Raw genomic sequence first — 21,892 nt, 5'->3', positions numbered from 1 at the left:
ACTATAATTTACAGAGACATACCCCACGTCATGAATCTTTGGTCTGAAGTGGGCTTAACAGCATAACTAAGAGCTGGTCCAAGGCAAACCTGAGCCAGCCTACAAAGGCTCAGTAGATATATCCGACAACTATGAGGAGAAGCAGAGAGAAGGAGAGGGCCCCGTGTCTGCAGCAACACCCTTCCCTGCCGATCTAGGCAAACTCTTTATCAACGAGGAGATTTAAGGCCCTGACACACCAAGCCGACGGCCACCTGTGGCGTCGGCCCTCGTCGCCTTTGTCTGGGCCAAAAATTTGCACTGGAATACACCGCACAGACTACAGCCGACTACCATCCTATGGACATAATATGAAAAAATGAAATATCAAAATATTTTTACATCTCTCGTGTGTTCTTTTTTTCTTTTAACCTTTATTTAACCAGGAGAAATCCCATTGAGATTCAGAATCTCTTTTTCAAGGGAGTCCTGGCCAAGACAGCAGTACAAAAGTTCCATATTTAAAATATACAGCAAAAACAGACAACATAAAACAGAAAAAAAAGGTTGGCAAATTAACATCATCTCCACATAATCACCAGCAGCACTCAGTAGCAGCACATGTGCATATAGTACTCAAGTAATCCTTTATCCTAATTTAAACTGTATCAATGTTGGTAGGTAGTCTAATTTAAGATGTTTCTGCAGTTTATACCAGGATGATGGAGCAAAAAATGTAAAGGCACTTTCACCGAAAACAGTTCGCGTTCGGGGAATGTCATACAAGATTTGCCCATATGATCGAAGATTACATTTCCCGGTAGTGACTTTAGGAGTCAGGAGAGAACATAAATAAGGAGGGCGTTTACACAGTATGGCCTTAAAGAGAAAGTTCTGTGCTAATGCTTCCTACGCCACCCCGAATAAACAGCAACGAAGAAACCCCAACCCCGCTGTACGCGCGCACAAACATGCTAGGAGACATGCACTGTAAAGTTCACGGCTCAATCCGAGACCTAGACCTTATTACACATACATGTCCGAGACTCACTGACGTCGTTTCTGTTAACGTTAAAACTAACGACACAGTTTCCACTGCAGTTATCCACTAGTCAAGACACACTTGTATCATTATGAATGTACGACAGCAAACGGATAGAGTTACTGAAGAAGTTATCATTGATAATTAACCTGATCATTTGCTAATGTTAGCTAAGTTAATGTAAGTTACGTGTTAGCTAACAATGTTAGCTGACAGTCTCCTCTCCAGCTTGTCATGACAACGTTAGCTTACGTTAAAGGGAAGCTATGCCGATTTTCCACCGGTGTTTGTGTCTTTGCAGTGTGGGATGAACGGTGTTTGGCTTCCCCTCATTGCCCTAAATGTTAACTAACTTACATGACAAACTACATAACATTAATCTTCTTATCAAAAATATGAGAACTGACAGTGTGCTCCAAATGCACCTTGCGCCTTTACAGGCTGCAGGATCTCCATCACTGGGTCGAGCCCAGAGGGCATTAGAGCTGTTCTTCTCAAAGCCCAGGAACATTAAATGTCCAAAATCAGGGTGCAAAGTCTCTCAAAAGGGAGGTAGGGAGAGTTAGAAAATAATATATCTTATTGTCCACCATGACAAGTTGTCTGTTTAACTACAGACAGAGAGCTGGATTACCTTTTCTCTTTTTCCCAAGTAAACTATGGTCGTAATTTATTTTCACCATATGACCTGTCAGGTATCATCCAGTAGAAGCTATTGTAATTAAATAGCTGTTAATGTATTTGATCTGCTGCACTTTGGATCAATAGACTGAGATTAAAAATGATGTGAGGTGGATGTTTGTTAGGTTTAAGTGATGCTTTTGACTCAAGCTGCAGATTATCTTGCTTTTGCTGTCTCACAGAACTTACAATTCACAGTGTTTCCTGCTTTATGAAGGTGAAATTAATGTTAAACTTCAGACAAACAAGAAAATCAGATGAAATTACACTGCAAGACCAAAACTTGTATCTTCTGTTTGACACCTTAAAAGGAAAGGGAAACAAACTACCATCATCTTTAATTTGGTTCATTGTTTTCTCAGAGTTCTGAAAATGTAGTAAAGTATTTGTCTTTCTTTAATCATTTATATTCCTGCGTGTTTTTCAGAGGAAATCTGAAAAAGCACTTCCGGACCTTTATTTTGAAGCTCAGCAACTGCTCTACACCGGAAGCTGTAGTCTTCACTGCGGCTAACTTCACACTTTGAACAAGATGGCGTCTAGCAGAAAGGTGTGTTAGCAGAGTCTCTTTGTTGTGTTGAGAAAGAGGTAAAATGTGTAAAGTCCAGATGCTGAGAGCGTTGGTGGAGCAGCGACTAACTGCGGCTGCTGAAGAGATATTTGGGCTGTTTGAAAGAACGATAGCAGAGTACGAGGAGGAACTTTGTCGTTCAAAAGAGGAGAAGGAGCGACAACGGGAGCTACTGGACGCTGTTTTCAACCCTCAGCTTCGGTTCCACAGAGCAGGTTTGGTCATTAAACCTTCAGTTGATCTTTCTCTCCTTCCTGTCATCTGTTCTCTCAGCAACCATATGACGATAGGACGTACAGAAGCTCTATTTGAATCTAAGCTCTTTAAAAGGCCGTCGCCAAACCCACCAGACTCCATGTAAATAATCAGTACTTTTATCGTCGTAAAACACACTTATTTCAAAGTGGACAGAAACACAATAAAACTATCAAAAGCCGTCTTGGTTCTTCTTTCCACTGTTCCAACAATCACCACTCTGGTTTGGTTGGAAATTAACCCTTAATTCACACATTTATATGTGGAAATATGCTGGCTCTATACACGCTAAAAGTACTGATTATTTACATGGAGTCTGGTGGGTTTGGTGATGGGGATTTCGGGGATGTTATCTAGATAAACAAATGTTCTTATTTAATAGGTATTCCCTTAGGACTGTATAGGTGATTGTTACATAGTAGTGATGTTCACCTTGGAACACAACAGCACAGTATTAACTGTCTGTGCACAATCCGTTCTGCGCATGATAGGCTCGTTGGAGATGAGCCAGGTCTGCGCAGAATCGATCGCCGCCCAATGCATGCTGGGTAGATTTGTGTCCGACTTGATCCCGACTTGCTCTGACGTCATGCATACGTGGGCAACGATGACCTCACAGATCAAGGCGGCCGCAGGTTTGAGACCCAGGCAGCGCAGTTGCTCTCCATCAACTGCACCACCCAGGCGGACCCAGGGCATGCTGGGAAACGCATGCCCTCTCAGCTGTTCTAACAGCTGATTGGTTCAGAATCGACTCAACATGATGACGTTTTATATAAACTTTTTATTGATTTTGAAGTGGAGGGATTTTAACTGCTATTTGTCTGATTTTAAGGCTTATTCTGTACAGAACACCTGTTGTGTGGCTGATAGTTATGTTAAGAAGTCAGAGAGACGAAATCTGTTCAGATTACAGATCATCTACAGTCTGTTGTTAATTAACATCAGCAACAGATCACATGTAGAGCATTTTAACAGCTACTCTGTCATAATTAAAACAACTGGAGACTGTGTACAAGCTGATATATGGGTCTGATAACATTGTATTATCATAAAAATGTAAACCCTGCTACACTGGATTTGTTTTCGGAATCTGCTCTGCCATTTCTTTAAAAATATTAAACAAAAACACATCAGTGTCACTTCAGCAATCATCTTCCATTCATATCACCCAAATGATGTGTTCAATGTGCATCATATGGATGGGTGCACTGCATATGGTTAACTGTGCAAGGGTGAAAGGCTTTCATCAACATCTACACCACAGCCTTGATGATGCATTGCTTGCTGACATATTATAAGACAGATCAGATAATCAGGTCATCACAAAATGTCCTTTGTCAACACATTTAAATAATTTAAGAAAACAATAAACCTGAAAAGTAGCAAATGAAATAAAGTACTTGATTTGTAATTTAAGACTGCCATGGTGCTAGTGGTGGAGGGGCAGCGCATGTTCTGCACGTGAACTGCAGCAACACACAGCTGCCTGTGGACGCCTGTCTGTAAATAATGCAGAGAAAAAACTATCGGCGAACGCAGCACCCAATATTTAAGTTTTTACTTGTATCGCATCGGCCTGATATATCAGCTGGCCAATAAAATCGGTCTATTACTAGTGCTCTGTGTGCGGATGTGTGTCTCTTTGCGTGTCTCTGTGTCTCTTTGTGTGTGTGTGTGTGTCTGTATGTATTAGGGGTGGTACGGTTCATGAAAAAACATCCGAACCGCTCGGTTCTCTTGTCTCGGTTCGGAGCGTGTGTGCGTCTCACGGTTCGTCAGTCCACTGTTAACGAGCACTAACCTCTTACTGCCGTAGTGCCCACTTTATACACCTGTGTTAAAACACTTACTGGAAACGACCATAGACAGTATATAAACGACGAGGGGGATGAGCGTGACGAACGCAACACATGGCAGCTGATTGGACGAACGCGTCACGTGGTTCTTGCTGCTCCCGAATTTCAAAACAGACTCTAATGGCGTCTCGTTCTGAATACAATCTCCTATTTTACGAAAATAGTTCACTGAAAAGTGTTTCTGAAAACATTTTAAGCGAGAAATAGGCCGTACAGTTGCTGAATCGGTCTGTTTTTTTTTTTGATCGACAAAGGTCAGTTTAAAAGATTTTCGTCAGATTTTGAGAGGCGCCGAGCCGACCGCTCCTCAGGTGGAGTGCTGCTGCTGCTGGTCACGTCACATGCAGAAATGGTAAGTGGGAGAGATGAGGAAGGCTGCCCGGAGTTGGAGGATGCTCCAGCGTGGTATATAGTCTGGTGTGTGGGAACATTTTGGATTTCATGTTACCTATGATGACAGCGGAAATCAAACAATAGATAGAGCTGCCACTGTGTGCATGTATGGTGCAACATGCATTCAATATGCTAATTTGAGCTATATATCATATGCTGAAGTATATTTCTGGAGTGTTAAAGATTAAAAGAAAAAATAACAACAACCGTACAGAACCGAAAACCATGACCCTAAAACCGTGATACGAACCGAACCGTGGATTTTGTGAACTGTACCACCCCTAGTATGTATATGTCTCTGTGTGTGAGTGTGTGTGTCTTTGTGTGTGTATCTCTGTGTGCGTGCATGTCTCTCTGTGTGTGCGTGCATGTGTGCATGCGTGTGTCTGTGTGCGTGTCTTTGTGCGTGTGTTTATGTCTCTGTCTGTGTGTGTGTGTGTGTGTCTCTGTATTTATGTGTGTCTCTGTGTGCGTGCGTGTCTGTGTGTGTGCATTTTGTGTGTGTGTGTGTCTATAGCAAGAACAAATACAAGATACAAAAACATAATTAAAGCTGCAAGCAGCGTTGGACGGGCCCTCGTGCCTCTGCGCCCGTCGGGGTTACTGGTGGATCCCGCTCCTTGCGACCGTGCATTTGCGTGGCACTCAGACACCGCAAATCGTCACCAATGAAAAGGGAACTCCCTGCAGAGTTCAATGATACCTCACACAAGACTCTACGTTGTACAGTTCATTAGCTGTGAAAGGGGGGCATGGCCAAAGCATAGGGTTTGGGGCAAACAGGCTGATTTCCTGTTGCCAGCGGGGGGCGCTCTGACCAAAAGTCAATATTGGCCTGTATATGTCCTCAGGCCTGGACTCTTGTTGATTGTTGGAAATTTCAAGCAGATATGACAATGTATACTGTAGTTACAGCCACTTTCTCGTTCATCGCTAAACACTCAGGGTTGGACTCTTATGAATCATGAAAAGTTTCGAGCCAATTGGACAATGTACACTTGAGTTACACCCACTTCCTGTTTCAATGGCGAAACGCAGAAAATGGCCGCCCCGCCACGGCCACGCCCTATGACGAAAAGTTTTTCTTGTAATAACTTTTCATCTCTAAGGTCTTAAGATGGCACAGACCGAATTTGAAGTTGATCGGATAAAATCTCTAGGGGGAGTTTGTTAAAGTACAACGTGGAAATAGCCCAAACTGCACTAATTTCGAACTTTCAATTCAAAATGGCGGACTTCCTGTTGGGTTTAGGGTATGGCTCCAATGACGTTTCTTGTACGTCTTGACATGCTACATATGTTTACCAAGTTTCGTGAGTCTACATTAAACGTATTGGAGGGGCTTCATTTTTGTTAATTTTGTATACGTAAAGTTTCACCAGAATTGATGCGACCGCCAATTTTGGTGAGTTTTTGAGTATGTTAAGCCCCTCAAAAAGGCAATTTATTTGCCGGGAAAAAGAATAATAATTCCTTCAGTTTCAATAGGGCCTTCGTCGCTGTCGGCGCTCGGGCCACAATGACAATTCAAGTCATCTTAACCGGTACTTAGACGTAGTCATATTTTAAAATCTCCAGTTAGCTTGTAGCACTGACTTCATGTAGGGCTCTATGGAGACTTTAGAGTCCCTTTTTCACACTGGCCACCGAGCTAAACAACTTTTCTGGGGGAAACCTGCAATCTCTAAGCTTTAGCTGACATTAACTTCTGTGTTTCAGCTTTGCCTCCAGAGACCCCCCCACACATTAAAGAGGAACAGGAGGAACTGTGGAGCAGTCAGGAGGGAGAGCAGCTTCAAGGGCTGGAGGAGGCTGATATCACCAAGTTCTCATTCAACCCTGTCCCTGTGAAGAGTGAAGATGATGAAGAGGAAGGTAGGAACAACGTTAACAGGGTTTTTAGGGGAAATAAAGAGGGCAGAAATCAAGAGCATAAAAGTTCAAGAGAACCTGGTTTATTTGATTTTAGGGGTATGGTTCCTTTCACACTAGCATTCACACAGTCTTGCATGTCCAGACCTTCCTCTACAGTGCTGAGGAAGGTCTGGCTAGTCCACACAGCATTCCTGGATGGGAGAAAAACGTGCTCTGGTTTATTGGCATTTCTTTAAACCAATCACAATAATCTTGGGCGGGGCTAAGCGCCGGACGGAGCCACGGTGCCTCTGCTAAATAGTCTCAGGAAGGAACTTGTTTTGGTGGAACATCTTTACGTTTAAAAGAACATCTATGAAAAATAATGTGTGTGTGTGTGCGTGCGATTCTTTTGGAGTGGGGGAGAGAGTTATACTCAGTAAACGTAATACAACTTTTGTTCTGCCATATGGCATCGTTTTGTCATTGATTACATGCCACTTTGCAGTAATACAACAGAGACCTTATTTATTGATATTGATTGGTTTCAATATTGATCGATCCAACACCAAAGATTCTTTTGTACCTTAAAATAATGTTTCCAAAATCGTTTCTGTGGTTCATTAACTCGTTCAAATGAGACATAAGAGAATAATGGTAACAGTAATGGACAATTCCGCTTCCAACCTGGAGAGGGACCGAAGAGGAAACGTGCTTTGGTGCCTACTGTAAAGGTGCTGGTTGACAAATAGCTAATGCTAATGCTACAACGTTAGCTAATTCTTGGTGGGTAACATAAGATTAGAACATCGTTCAACACGCTCAGTTATTTTTAGTATGATTGTTTTGACCACGGTTAACAACTCTGGGCTAACCCACGAATTCATCAGTAACGTTAACTGTACACACAGACGACAAATCTAATGGTAATTTAGCCAGCTAGCACACCACTGTCTGTCTGCCTCACTCTCCCGGTGCTGCAAGGCTTCAGTCGGGATGAGAGCTGACAACATCCCCGGGACACATCCACAGGCAACCCCTCCGCCAGCTAGCAGCCAGCCAGCTAGCAGCAGTCCAAACCCGGTCAGCACTGAACTCTGGTGCTAAGGACACTAACAGCAGTTTACTGAACCGTCGGGAAACAGACCCAGGCACCTGAGTCAGAACAGCGACAATTCCTAACGTTACACCTCCGTTAGCGCTACCGGTGTCTCCCCCCCTTCGCTTTTAGCCGTCTTTACAGTTAGCTAAATTTACCCAACAAAAGGGGGATAAGGCACCAAAACGACTAATACTAATAGTAATTTAAAGATGTGGTAGCATTGGATCTGGACAGGAATGTTTTGTGATTGTTATGCAAATGCTCTACCGCCTGAACTACAGCAGGCTTAGGAAGCAGCACAATTGCCAAAAGTTAAAGCAGCAAGCAGCTTTGAGCGGGTTTCTAGCTTCACAAAGATGATCAAAACCACTTCAGATGGTTTAAAGTGCCCATCTGGGATTTGGGGTGTTCTTTTGTGTCTCTGGTGCTTCCACACACATACAAACTTTGAAAAAAATCCATCCATGGTGTTTAGAGTGAGATACGGTTGATGAATGTGTCCTGCCTTCAGTCTCTGGGTGAGCTGGTCAAAATCGGCACGGCTTGTGACGTCACAAGCCGAAACGAGCAGGCTAATGCTAACGCTAGCATGCTAACGCTAGCATGCTACCTCGTTCTCAATAGCAAAGCACTGCTACAACACACACAAGTTCACCATAATCTACAAAAGAACTACTTCCATGTGCGCCCTCATTTAGAAGTCTCCCAGCTAATCCTGCCTTGTAACTGACTGAAGTTGTAGAAACAGCCTTTCTTTTACTGTCTATGGAGCTAGCTAGCTGACATGATCTACATCTGAGCTACTGGGCATGTGCAAGTGCAATCAAAGATAGTACAGAAGAAGAAGAAGAAAAGAGGTCTCACTCTGTAGCTAAAACAGAGACCAGCTGAAAAGAGGATCTGCAGCAGTGAGAGAGAGCGGTGCAGTACAACAACAATATGGTGTTTTTAGAAAATTAAACCATGTAAACCTATTCTGGTACAACCTTAAAATACAATTATGAACCTGAAAATGAGCAGAATATGGCTGCTTTAAGGCTCTATAGAAAAAGTGGTGAAACCAACCACACACCTGTTTCATCACTGCTATAAATGCAGCAAGTCCCACGATTTCGCTCCCTTGATCAGATTTTAACCCAACTTGGTACGCGCGTTCCAGTCGTGGTGTCAGATGTCTCCATCAATTTTAGACAAGATTGCTGTGGCAGAACTTGAGTTACGGGAAATTCCCTGATAGCGCTGCCCTTTAAGAAGTTCTTTGATTGATAGCAGCCATGTTTTTTGACAAACCTTGCTCATTTATAGTAGTAATTTTAGTATAAAAGCAAATTTTGGTATTGATAGAATCGCCTTTTTGGTCTTGATAGAATAGCCTTTATGCCTTTCTGTCGCCATTGAAGTGCAGCATCACACTAACAATTGAGGGACTCAAGGAAGGACCAAGCAACGGCAACTCATTGAGGTCCTTTGTAGTGAAAGGAGAGGCAATGTCAGCTTGCAGTTTGACTACCACACTAGATATTAGGCATTTCCTGAGCTATCGGTATCGGCATTTATAATGGACGATAATTTTTTCTTTTTTTTAATATTCATTCATGACAATCATTTATTATGACAAATTAATGATTAAGATAATATTTAAAAAATAAAATAAAAATGGACGAAACAACGGACTTCAACCATGTTCTGGTTTCCAGTTTGTTATTCTCTGCAGTGTACACAGCAGCCCTTTCTGGATCTTTAGCAAGGTGTTTCTCAGTACTCTTGAGGCTTAGCATTAATGCTTCCTAAAAATCCTTGAATAACGTAGTATCTTTCTCCTTAACAGTGGTGTGGCATACCTCAGCACCCTATTCACTGTCACTCGCTCAGTCCTGGATTTCATTTAGAGCTGCCTTGTCTTCCTTTGACGTTTTAACCACCTTTCCACTTTTATAACGCAGTGTCAACTTGCCAATGCTTCTCAACATTTATCTACCAGTGGTGCCAACTCTTTTCCAATGAAAGTCTCTAGCACCAGCTCCAAAAGTCGCTAAAAGTCGCTAGATGACGTCATACGCTCATTTGCATATTTTTGACGTCATTACGCAATCATTTGTATAAAGCTTAGTGGTTGTGTCAGCAAGGTAGATAGAAAGAAATAGAACTCTTTAGCCACAGAATTTATTTTACCTTATAATTATTACTTAGGTAGCCGATCTTTGAAGTAAAAAATATGTTATTCTACAAAGGGAGGGAAAAAGATCAATAAAGAATTCTCAAAGAAGGCTGGCTTGCCGAGGTCCAGGCCAGCTCAGCGGAGTCTTTCTCCCGTCGCGTCCCGCTGTCTCTCCTACCTACACCGGCCCCCACACACCCTGTCCCCCCCCCCTTCTAACTACCTGCACACTGTGCGCAGTGCTGCTGCACATGAGGAGAGAGGGGAGAGGCTGCTCCTCTGTCACAGAACAGAAGACTGTTTTGGCGGCTACAGGAGAGAAATACCTCGCGTGCTCGCTGGACAATACTGACAACTTTTCTACAGAAAGTCGCCAGATTTGTCGCTAGTCGCTTTTTTGAAAAAAAGTCGCTAAGGGGGTCTGAAAAGTCGCTAAATCTAGCTACAAAGTTGCTAAGTTGGCAACACTGTTATCTACAACTCAACTGACAAGGGGCTGAGAGATGTAAAAAGGCATTATTGAGGCTGTAACTGAGTCAAGCGTCTTTGCCCTTGAAGTGTTCCTCCCAGCCGTGTTCTGATTGCCGCTGGCCCTCCTGGTTGTCCTAAGCGCCCAGGTTCCATAAGGCTAATAAAGCAAAGGTGGTCAGCTCCAGTTAGCAGCAAGGGTGAAACACGGCTGAAGAGGTGTAAAGGCAAGTCTTTGAAGTGCTTGTGTCTTTTCTCAAGGGTGGCCACTGGATACTTAAGTTCAGCTAGCCCAAAGCAAGGGAGGTGAAGGCATTGCCTATCTGGAAGGATTTGTGTGGCTGCACTACAGAGGGAATTGGAAGGAGACTGAGGCACCATGAAGAGTCTGAATGTCCTTAAGGATGGTTCTCGTAAAGTTTTTTTTTGAGTTCCTGTTAGTTCCCAGAGCAGCAGCATAGTATGATCTGAGCCATCATCTAAGGCAGCCTAGATGTCTATTTTGTTTTCACCGTGCTGGAGGATGACTCTGATGACCTTTATGGGAACACCAGTGGAGTCGGAAGGTGACTTTATGTAGGTGTTTACCTTTACATGTGTTGCATTTGTCAGGGTACATTTCAGGGTGCTGCTTGATGTGATCTTCCACATTGCAACAGTGCTTGTTTGTCTTTAATTCAGTCTATAACTTAAGTCTCATCAAAGCATTTAAAGGTGGCGCATTGGCTGAGGAAATGATCCTCTGAATCACAGGAACTTGGTGTGGTACCAGTTGGTTGCTGGTCACAAGCTTGCAAAATTGCAGGGGTTTGATACCTGGGGTAGGCATGGGTGGCTGGCTGATTCTGCAGGAGAGACTTTTGGTCATAATGACTAAAGGTCAGGAGTGTGAATTGAGGGGGAGTCCACAGATAGCTGTTGTCAGTGGGGTTTGGCTTACTGAAGCTGTTTGCTTTTTTAAAAGCTGTGATTTCCACCATCATCTTATCCATCATGTTAAGCATCACAGTCTCTTTAGAGTAAACACTCTGGGCTTGAGGAGTCAAGGTGCATGTCGTTAACCTTGACGGGCATCGCTATAATTCAATTCAATTCAATTTTATTTATAGTATCAAATCATAACAAGAGATATCTCGAGACACTTTACAGATAGAGTAGGTCTAGACCAAACTCTGTACTTTACGAAGCCCCAACTATTACAGTGGTTGCCTCAAGAGCAAGCATTAGCAGTAGCTATTGCGACAGTGGCAAGGAAAAACTCCCTTTTTTTGTTAGGAAGAAACCTGGGACAGACCCAGACTCTTGGTAGGCGGTGTCTGACGGCACCAGTTGGGGGAGTGGTGAATGGTGGCAATAATAGTCATAATAAAGATAGTGAAGCAGTGATCACAATGGTAGTCATAGTAGTTCATGTCATAGTAGGGCACAGCAGGGCGTTACGGGGTGTAGTGTGGCACAGCAGCCTGGGTGGACGCGGTTGGACGCAGCAGGACGCAGTCGGACACTGCGGGGAAACGCAGAGCGTAGCAGGGTGTAGTAAGTCCATAGCGTCAGCTGCACCCAGGACCCCGGTGTAGGTGCCACCCAATTCCAAGGCGATGTTCTGGGTGAAGAAGAAGCAAAGGGACTCCGGGGAGAAAACTCCCCAGAGCTAGGTTAGTAACAGGCATTTCTGGGACTAAGATGCACACAAAAGGAGACAAGTGAAAAGAGAGAAGAGGGAGCGGCTCATTGTGTCCTTGGAAGGAGCTTCCCACAGCAGTCTAGAGTTATAATAGTATAACTAAGAGAGGCAGGCTAAAGAGAGGGGCCCTGGACCGGGCTCGTACTCTCCCCTGCCGGAACGGGCTTGTACTTCCTGCCTCCCTCTACTCTACTCTACTATGCTGCAACTCCTCACTCCCTAACTATAAGCTTTATCAAAGATGATGGTTTTCAGTTTATTCTTAAATGTGGCGACGGTGTCAGCCCCCCGAACCCAAGTTGGGAGCTGGTTCCACAGGAGAGGAGCCTGGTAGCTGAAGGCTCTGGCTCCGATTCTACTTTTAGAGACTCTAGGAACCACAAGTAGCTCTGAGTTCTGGGAGCGCAGTGCTCTAGTGGGACAATAAGGTACTAAAAGCTCTTCTATGTATGATGGTGCTTGACCATTTAGTGCTTTGTAGGTCAGGAGAAGGATTTTAAATTCAATCCTGGATTTTACAGGAAGCCAATGCAGAGAAGCTAATACAGGAGAAATGTGATCTCTTTTGTTAGTTCTTGTCAGAACACGTGCTGCAGCATTCTGGATCAGCTGGAGGGTCTTGAGGGACTTATTTGAGCAGCCTGATAGTAAAGAATTACAGTAGTCCAGCCGGGAAGTTACGAATGCATGGACTAGTTTTTCAGCATCGTTTTGAGACAGGATGTTCCTGATTTTGGCAATGTTACGAAGATGGAAAAAGGCTGTTCTTGAGGTTTGTTTTAAGTGGGCGTTAAAGGATAGATCCTGGTCAAAAATGACTCCTAGATTTCTGACAGTAGTGCTGGAGGCCAGGGCAATACCATCTAGGGTAGCTATATATTTAGATAATGAAGTTCGGTGGTGCTTGGGTCCCAGCACAATAACTTCCGTTTTGTTTGAGTTCAACATCAGAAAATTGTGGGTCATCCAGGATTTTATATCTTTAATGCACGCTTGAAGTTTAGCTAACTGACCGCTTTCGTCTGGCTTGATTGACAGATATAATTGGGTGTCGTCTGCGTAACAGTGAAAGTTAATTGAGTGTTTCCTAATAATATTGCCTAGAGGAAGCATATATAAAGAGAATAGAATTGGTCCAAGCACTGAGCCTTGAGGAACGCCATGGCTAACTTTAGCGTATTTGGATGGTTTATCGTTAATATTAACAAATTGGGATCGCTCAGAAAAATAGGACTTAAACCAGCTTAGTGCGATTCCTTTAATGCCAACTAAATGTTCCAGTCTCTGTAAGAGGATGGTATGGTCAATAGTGTCGAATGCAGCACTAAGATCTAATAAGACAAGTACGGAGACAAGTCCTTTGTCAGCAGCAGTTAGAAGGTCGTTAGTGATTTTCACCAGTGCCGTCTCTGTGCTATGATGCATTCTAAATCCTGACTGAAAGTCTTCAAATAGACTATTTCTATGCAGAAAGTCACACAATTGATTAGCGACTACCTTCTCAAGGATTTTGGAGAGAAACGGGAGGTTAGATATAGGTCTATAGTTGGCTAAGACCTCAGGGTCGAGGGTGGGTTTTTTTCAGAATAGGTTTTATCACAGCTACTTTAAAAGACTGCGGTACGTGACCCGTTAATAAGGACATATTGATCGTATCTAGTAATGTGGTGTTGACCACGGGTAGTGCTTCTTTAAGTAGCTTCGTTGGAATGGGGTCTAAGAGACAGGTAGTTGGCTTAGCTGAAGAGACCCTTAACATTAATTGTTGGAGGTCTAAAGGATAAAAGCCGTCTAAATAAGTATCAGGTCTTATCGTTCTCTCTAGCCCTCCTGCGCCCAATGGTGAGTCGTTGGAAGCTGTGGGCAGAAGGTGATGAATTTTTTCTCTAATTGTTATAATTTTATCATTAAAAAAGGTCATGAAGTCATCACTGCTCAGAGCTATAGGAATAGATGGCTCAATAGAGCTGTGACTATCTGTCAGCCTGCCTACAGTGCTGAAAAGAAACCTTGGGTTGTTCTTATTTTCTTCTATTAGTGTTGAGTAATAGTCTGATCTGGCATTTCTGAGGGCCCTCCTATAATTTTTTAGACTATCTTGCCAATCCACACGAGATTCTTCCAGTTTGGTGGAACGCCATTTACTTTCAAGTTTTCGTGAGATTTGTTTTAATTTGCGAGTTTGGGAGTTATACCAAGGTGCTAGTTTCCTTTCCTTCATCATCTTCTTTTTGAGAGGAGCAACCGAGTCTAAAGTAGTCCGTAGGCAGGCCGTAGCAGCGTCTACAAAGTTATCAAGTTGGGAGGGACTAGAGTTAACATAACAGTCCTCTGTTATATTAAGGCATGACATTGAGTTAAGTGCTGTTGGAATAGCTTCCTTAAATTTAGCTATAGCACTGTCAGATAAGCATCTAGTGTAGAAACTTTTATTTAATTTCGTATAGTCTGGTAGTAGGAATTCGAAAGTTATTAAAAAATGGTCTGATAATAAAGGATTCTGCGGAAATACTATTAAATCGTCAATTTTGATGCCATATTCTAGCACAAGGTCGAGGGTGTGGTTAAAACAGTGCGTGGCCTTATGCACCCTCTGACTGAAACCAATAGAGTCTAGCAGTGAATTGAAAGCAGTACTAAGGCTATTGCTCTCAATGTCCACATGGATATTAAAATCACCTACAATAAGTACTTTGTCTGATTGAAGGACTACGCATGATAAAAACTCTGAGAATTCAGATAAAAACTCAGAATATGGACCTGGTGCTCGGTAAACAACAACGAATATAATTGGCTGTACTGTTTTCCATGTTGGGTGTTGAAGATTAAGAACAAGGCTTTCAAACGAGTTATAATTTAGTTTAGGTTTAGGATTAATTAACAGGCTCGAGTCAAATATGGCTGCAACTCCCCCTCCTCGGCCTGAGCCTCGTGGAGTTTGGGTATTATTATGACTGGGAGGAGTGGCTTTGTTTAAACTAACATATTCGTCATGGCCCAGCCAGGTTTCGGTGAGGCAGAATAAGTCAATGTGGTTATCTGATATCAATTCGTTTACCAATAATGCTTTCGATGACAGAGATCTAATATTTAATAGTCCACATTTGATTTTCCTATTCTGTTCTATCGTTGCAGTGGTTGTTTTAATTCCAATTAGGTTGTTTAGTATAGCACCTCTTTTGTTAGCGTTTGGTTTAAACGGTCTCAGTCGGGGGACAGACACGGTGGTTATGGGATTATGAATGGGTGATTGCTCTGAAGGGAGCACAGAGGGGCGTGTAGCGCTGTATCTCTGATTATTGACTTTGGGAGAGTGTGTCTGGTCAGTGTGCTTGTGGGAGTGTTTACGGGATGTAAACAGTCAATCAGAGGTCTGGGTATGCAGGGCGTGGTGCAAATTTCCACGTAGCATCTGGCTTCCGCGTGTATTGGGATGAATCCCATCCCTGCTGAACAGGGAGCCACGTTCCCAAAACAGATTGAAGTTGTCAATAAAACCTATCCTGTGAATACTGCATGTGAGCTGGAGCCAGGTGTTAAGGGAGAGTAGTCTGCTAAAGAGGCCTGATCCGCGACCTAGAGATGGAAGTGGGCCCGAAATAAAAACCGACTTCCCAGTGCTTTTTAAAGCCTCAATGAGAGTGGTAAAGTCTCGCCTTGTGCGCTCACACTCCTGAATCCGAGTGGACATGTCGTTATGTCCACAATGGACTACGATGCGTTTGATAGAGGTCGGAAATGAGGGTATCAGGTCCATAACTTTAGCCAGGATGTCTGCAACTTTGGCTCCGGGAAAACAGTGTGTGACAGCATTATGAAACCGTAGGTCTCTAGTGATGGAGTCCCCAATAATTACTGTGGTTAGGGGGAAGAGCGGACGAGGAGTGGGGGGGGTGTGGATAGCCGGTGACGGGAGCAGAACAGTCAGTGTCGGTTTCAGATGGGCAGGGAAAAGAAGAGGAAGAATGCTTACCGTTCGGTTGTGGAGATTGTTTTTGAGGAACGTTGTCATTTGGCCGATCCAGGCAGTGTAGGCCACCGGGCCGTCTGACTACCGCATCCCTCAGAAGCTTTCGCCGCGCGGTAGCAATCGTCTTCCGTGACGACGGCTGGTCAGTCTGCTTTGAAGCGGGGCGAGCCCGGTGAGCCGCACTGGCCACCACCGGCTCCGACTCCGACAAAGCATTGAAGCGGTTGGAGAGGCTGAGGGCAGGAGGCGATGGAGCCCTACCCGAGGCTCTCTTTCGGCCGCAAACCACCTCAGTCCAGGGTGGCTTGATAACCGGTGTCGAGCAGGACGATGGGCGTGGGCAGGCAGCTGGGTCCCATGGCGCGGTATCCTGGAAGGCCGCCGAGAGAGATGAGATCCGGAGCGACTGATTATGAGCCACGTCCAAGCAGGCGGTTAACAAAGCATCTTTGGTTTTTAAGTCCTCGGAAAGCCGACGAACATCTTCCCTGAGGTCAGCAATTTCTTTGTTTGTATTATTGAACAACGAGGAAATCCTGAGGGGGAGTGGGGACTCGCCAGGTGTAGAGGTTGCCATGAAGCTAGCGTTAGTTTAGCCGGTAGGCCTAGTCTTGAAAAATTAGCGTGAGGCTAATACTTACTTACACGTAAAAATGTATACAACGCATTCATGCTGTAGAGTCTGGCTCCTTCCTGTCTCTAGCCTGATGGCATATTGATCAACGGTAGGGGCTGCCTGTCTGAACATGCTGTGTGGAAGAAAGAGGTAATACCTGCTGGGGAGAGCTTAGCTCTCTCTGCAGGCTTAGATAAGCAATAGTCTCTCCCTGGCCAACTTGGCATTGTAAAAAGGTTGCAGGGGGAAGTCCACACTGTGTGGCAAATGAGCATCTGACGATGGTTTCCAAAGTCTATTGTAAGGTGAAGGATTGGATTAAGGGGTTTGGTAATTCAGCCCCCCCCAGCTCCTACAGGCTGTTGCTCAACAATAGGGTGTGTATTAGGTGTCCTAGTCTCATCAGGGGTAAGGGCCCTTTCATCGAAGGTATACTGTAATCCCATCCTGTTTCTTATACTGCACTGTAACTTTTATTCTCATATTTTATCTGTTTTTAATGTTTTAATTGCTTTTAACTGCTCTTTAATGTTTTATGTAAAGCACTTTGAATTGCCCTGTTGCTGAAATGTGCTATACAAATAAAGCTGCCTTGCCTGTCTGACTTAATGGGTTGGAGGAACAGAATAACTGGGCGGACAATGCTGATGGTTTACCCAGGTGGTCCTCTTATAGATTTGTTGCATACTTTGCTGTGTGCAGATAACTAGGAGTTGAAATGGCTTGCCTGTGGTCGACAAAACTCATTTCATAGTCTCTAAGGTAGAGGATGTTGTAACTGCCACTTTGGATGTGTTGATTGTGGTAAGGCCCCACTGTATGTGAAACTAGTCTGCATCCTTAGATCCAGGGAAAACTTCACTTCTGGCTCGAAGGACCAATTATTGAATAGGTATTCACTTAGGACTGTATAGGTGATGGTTACCTATAGGGATGTACTGCTTGGGGAAAGAAATTACACTGATTGCTCCATTAAGTTGCAATAAAAACAGACATCCATGTCATTTACATAGGAGAATGTCAACTTTGTCCAAATACAACAGTCTTACTAGAAATATAAAGGTACAACTAAAGTAACATTAGCATTAGGAGGCCATATGGTGATTAGATTAGCTCTGCATCAAAAAAAGTCTCACCAAAACACAGTTAAAGCATCAAATAATGTCCAGATCAGACAAAAATGACTCACGGTTTTACTCACAGTTCATCAGAGACACACACGACTTGAACCATTTGAATGCAGTAAAGTCCACTTCACACTCTGTATTCTGACAAGTCTCTTGTTATGCCTCTTAATGTGGCTATATGTAACTTTCAGTTTGTGTTGATTCTAGCGGCCACTTTGGACACAAGTGGTAGTGTTTTTACCACATCTGCTGTCGTAAAGGTCTTTTCTTTACGGTGCTTTATTGCCCACTGTATTACTGAGTTAGCGTTAGCGGGAGGTCATATAGTTGCGATTAATGTTTTGCTCAGACAGAAAATCATTCATTTACAATAAGAGAATACATTACAGATACATCGTTGCATTGTGTTGCAAAGTGTTGCTTATGGTTACTTAACCTACTTACCTGAGGGCCTATTCTGGGTGGGTTTGGAATCATATACAATCCCGTTATTGTCTCCATCTGTTTAAAGCCCCACCGAAGTTGACTCACGTTTTTGTCGTCGTCACGTTCCCTTTTAGCTTTTAGTTCTTCATTCAATTTCCTTCTTTTCTGTGATGGTCCAGCCCCAGTATCAACAATAACTACAGCAGATAACTTCTAAAATAACATTAAAATATAACTACGCCTTGCCTATGAAAATAAATATTCTGCTACCTATCACCTGGCTGGATACGCTAACACAGGCTTTTCCGGTGTTAGAAAAAAATCCGTGACCCTTCAGAATGTGTTACTGTTGCGCCGTCTACCTGCCATAAATCATTCTGTGACTACGCGGGAAAAATTGAACCCGAGCAACGGCACTAATAAAAACTACCTAAACATAGCGTTCTTTTCACTGTTAGTCTTGTTTGCTGCTCATTTAAGATCATAACATGAAAAAGGGCAATGATGATAAAGTTACATAATAGTCATTGTAATTACCGACTGCGGCACTTTGTGTTCAACAGCGCAGTTGCATTATTTCACCACAAGAGGGCACTAATGTCAGTCAACAGCCTTTCCAAGGCTGAAAAGGAAGACTAGTAGTGTAGATGTAACCTAAGTAACTGACTGAACAACTACTATTTATTCATAACAATCACAATCCAGGTGATAAGATACAGTTCCAATTCAATTTTATTTATAGTATCAAATCAAAACAGAGTTATCTCAAGACACTACAGATAGAGTAGGTCTAGACCACACTCTATAATTTACAAAGAACCAACAATTCCAGTAATTCCCCCAAGAGCAAGCATTTACTTTTAGGAAGAAACCTGGGACAGACCCAGGCTCTTGGTAGGCAGTGTCTGACGGTGCTGCTTGGGGGTGTGATGAATGGTGGCAATAACAGTCACAATAAACATAATGGAACAGTGACTAGAAATAGTGGTCGTAGTAGTTCATGGCATAGCATGGCACTGCAGGGCATTACAGGATGTAGCATGGCACAGCAGAACATAGCTGGACGTAGCAGGATGCAGCAGGGCACCGCCGAGCATAGCAGGGAGTGCAGCAGGACCAGGGCGACAGCTGCAACCATGATTTTGGTGCCACCCTAATCCAAGGAAACATGCTGGGTGAAAAAATAAATAAATAAGGACTCCGGGGAATAAGCTCCCCAGAGCATTTCTCAACATTTCTTTATGTGTTTCCTGCAGATGTTGAGCAGCTGTTGGTGGTTAAAGGAGAGGTTTCCCCTGAGCAGCAGCAGTGTAGCTCCAGTGTGGACCAGCAGGAGCCAGAGCCCCCCCGACACATTAAAGAGGAACAGGAGGAACTGTGGAGCAGTCAGGAGGGAGAGCAGCTTCAAGGGCTGGAGAAGGGTGATATCACCAAGTTCCCATTCACTCCTGTCCCTGTGAAGAGTGAAGATGATGAAGAGGAAGCTCAGTCCTCACAGCTTCATCAGAGACAAACTCAACACATGGAAACAGAAGCTGATGGAGAGGACTGTGGAGGACCAGAACCAGCCAGGAACTCACATCCACATCCACAACCAGAGAATGAAGACCAGACTGGAGACTCTTCTGAACCTGAGACTGATGGCAGTTTTGATTGGAAGGAGACCAGAGAACCTCAGTCAGCTTTAAACTCTCTGAAACATGATTCAAGATGTAAGAAAACATTCAGCTGCTCTGAGTGTGGGAGAAGATTTGGCCGCAAGCAACATCTGAAGAGACACATGATGACTCACACAGGAGAGAAACCTTTCAGCTGCTCTGAGTGTGATAAAGCTTTCACTGAAAGTGGACACCTGAAGGCACACATGAGAATCCACACAGGAGAAAAACCTTTCAGTTGCACAGTTTGTAAGAAATCTTTTACAGAGAGAGGAAGTTTACGGATACACATTAGAATCCACACAGGAGAAAAACCTTTCAGCTGCTCAGTTTGTAAGAAATATTTTACAGAGAGAGGAAGTTTACGGAAACACATTAGAATCCACACAGGAGAAAAACCTTTCAGCTGCTCAGTTTGTAAGAAGTCTTTTACAGAGATAGGAACTTTACGGTTACACATGGCCGTAGTCCACACAGGAGAGAAAAGATTCAGCTGCAGTGTTTGTAACAAAAGATTTTCCTGGCGTTCTGATATCAAAACACATAAATGTGTTGGTCAGATGGAAACAGAAGCTGATGGAGAGGACTGTGGAGGACCAGAACCAGCCAGGAACTCACATCCACTTTTACAACCAGAGACTGAAGACCAGACTGGAGACTCTTCTGAACCTGAGAATTATTACAGTGCTGATTGGAAGGAGACCAGAGACCCTCAGTCAGCTTTAAACTCTCTGAAACATGATTCAAGACGTAAGAAAACATTTAGCTGCTAAAAGAATTGTTTAAACAGTTGAAATAGTTAGCACAAAGTACTGACTAAACAGTTGACTGTATTTGATTTTGTTTCCTGCAGATGTTGAGCAGCTGTCGGTGGTTAAAGAAGAGGTTCCTCCTGAGCAGCAGGAGTGTAGCTCCAGTGTGGACCAGGAGGAGCCAGAGCCCCCCCCACACATTAAAGAGGAACAGGAGGAACTGTGGAGCAGTCAGGAGGGAGAGCAGCTTCAAGGGCTGGAGGAGGCTGATATCACCAAGTTCCCATTCACTCCTGTCCCTGTGAAGAGTGAAGATGATGAAGAGGAAGCTCAGTCCTCACAGCTTCATCAGAGACAAACTCAACACATGGAAACAGAAGCTGATGGAGAGGACTGTGGAGGACCAGAACCAGCCAGGAACTCACATCCACTTTTACAACCAGAGACTGAAGACCAGACTGGAGACTCTTCTGATCCTGAGACTGATGACAGTGCTGATTGGAAGGAGACCAGAGAACCTCAGTCAGCTTTAAACTCTCTGAAACATGATTCAACATGTAAGAAAACATTCAGCTGCTCTGAGTGTGGGAAAAGATTTGGCTTCACGTCACATCTGAAGACACACATGATAAGTCACACAGGAGAAAAACCTTTTAGCTGCTCAGTTTGTAAGAAATATTTTTCACAGAGTGGACATTTACAAAAACACATGAGAACCCACACAGGAGAGAAACCTTTTAGCTGCTCAGTTTGTAATAAATCTTTTACACAGAGTGAAAATTTACGGTCACACATGAGAAATCATACAGGAGAGAAGCCTTTCAGCTGCTCTGAGTGTGGTAGAGCTTTCACTGAAAATGGAACCCTGAAGAAACACATGATAACTCACACAGGAGAAAAACCTTTCAGCTGCTCAGTCTGTACTAAGCAATTTGGCTACAAGTCAGCTCTGAAGAAACATATGAAAATCCACACAGGAGACAAATCTTTGAGCTGCTCTGAGTGAGGTGAAGCTTTCACTGAAAATGGACACTTGAAGACACACATGAGAACTCACACTGCAGTGTTTGTGACAAAAGATTCAACTGGTGCACCAGACTCAAAACCCATCAGTGTATAGATCATCAGTCCTCACAGCTTCATCAAAGACCGACTCAACACATGGAAACAGAAGCTGATGGAGAGGACTGTGGAGGACCAGAACCAGACAGGAACTCACATCCACTTTTACAACCAGAGACTGAAGACCAGACTGGAGACTCTTCTGATCCTGAGACTGATGACATGGAATAATGTT

At 43.7% G+C, this 21,892-nt stretch overlaps 1 protein-coding gene across 1 annotated transcript; it reads left to right on the top strand.

The window, feature by feature from the left end:
* The first annotated feature begins 2,145 nt into the window (after nucleotides 1-2,145).
* LOC118493347 (oocyte zinc finger protein XlCOF6-like) lies at nucleotides 2,146-21,826 on the top strand. The gene is made up of 3 exons (XM_035992974.1): nucleotides 2,146-2,488; nucleotides 19,442-20,230; nucleotides 20,694-21,826. The coding sequence occupies exons 1-3, from the start codon at nucleotides 2,296-2,298 to the stop codon at nucleotides 21,599-21,601; spliced, it is 1,890 nt and encodes a 629-aa protein (XP_035848867.1). The 5' UTR covers nucleotides 2,146-2,295; the 3' UTR covers nucleotides 21,602-21,826.
* The last annotated feature ends 66 nt before the right edge of the window (nucleotides 21,827-21,892 follow it).

The sequence above is a fragment of the Sander lucioperca genome, chromosome 16, assembly GCF_008315115.2.
Source record: "Sander lucioperca isolate FBNREF2018 chromosome 16, SLUC_FBN_1.2, whole genome shotgun sequence".
Classification (NCBI taxonomy): Eukaryota; Metazoa; Chordata; class Actinopteri; order Perciformes; family Percidae; genus Sander; species Sander lucioperca.
This window is presented reverse-complemented; position numbering and strand designations above follow the sequence as displayed.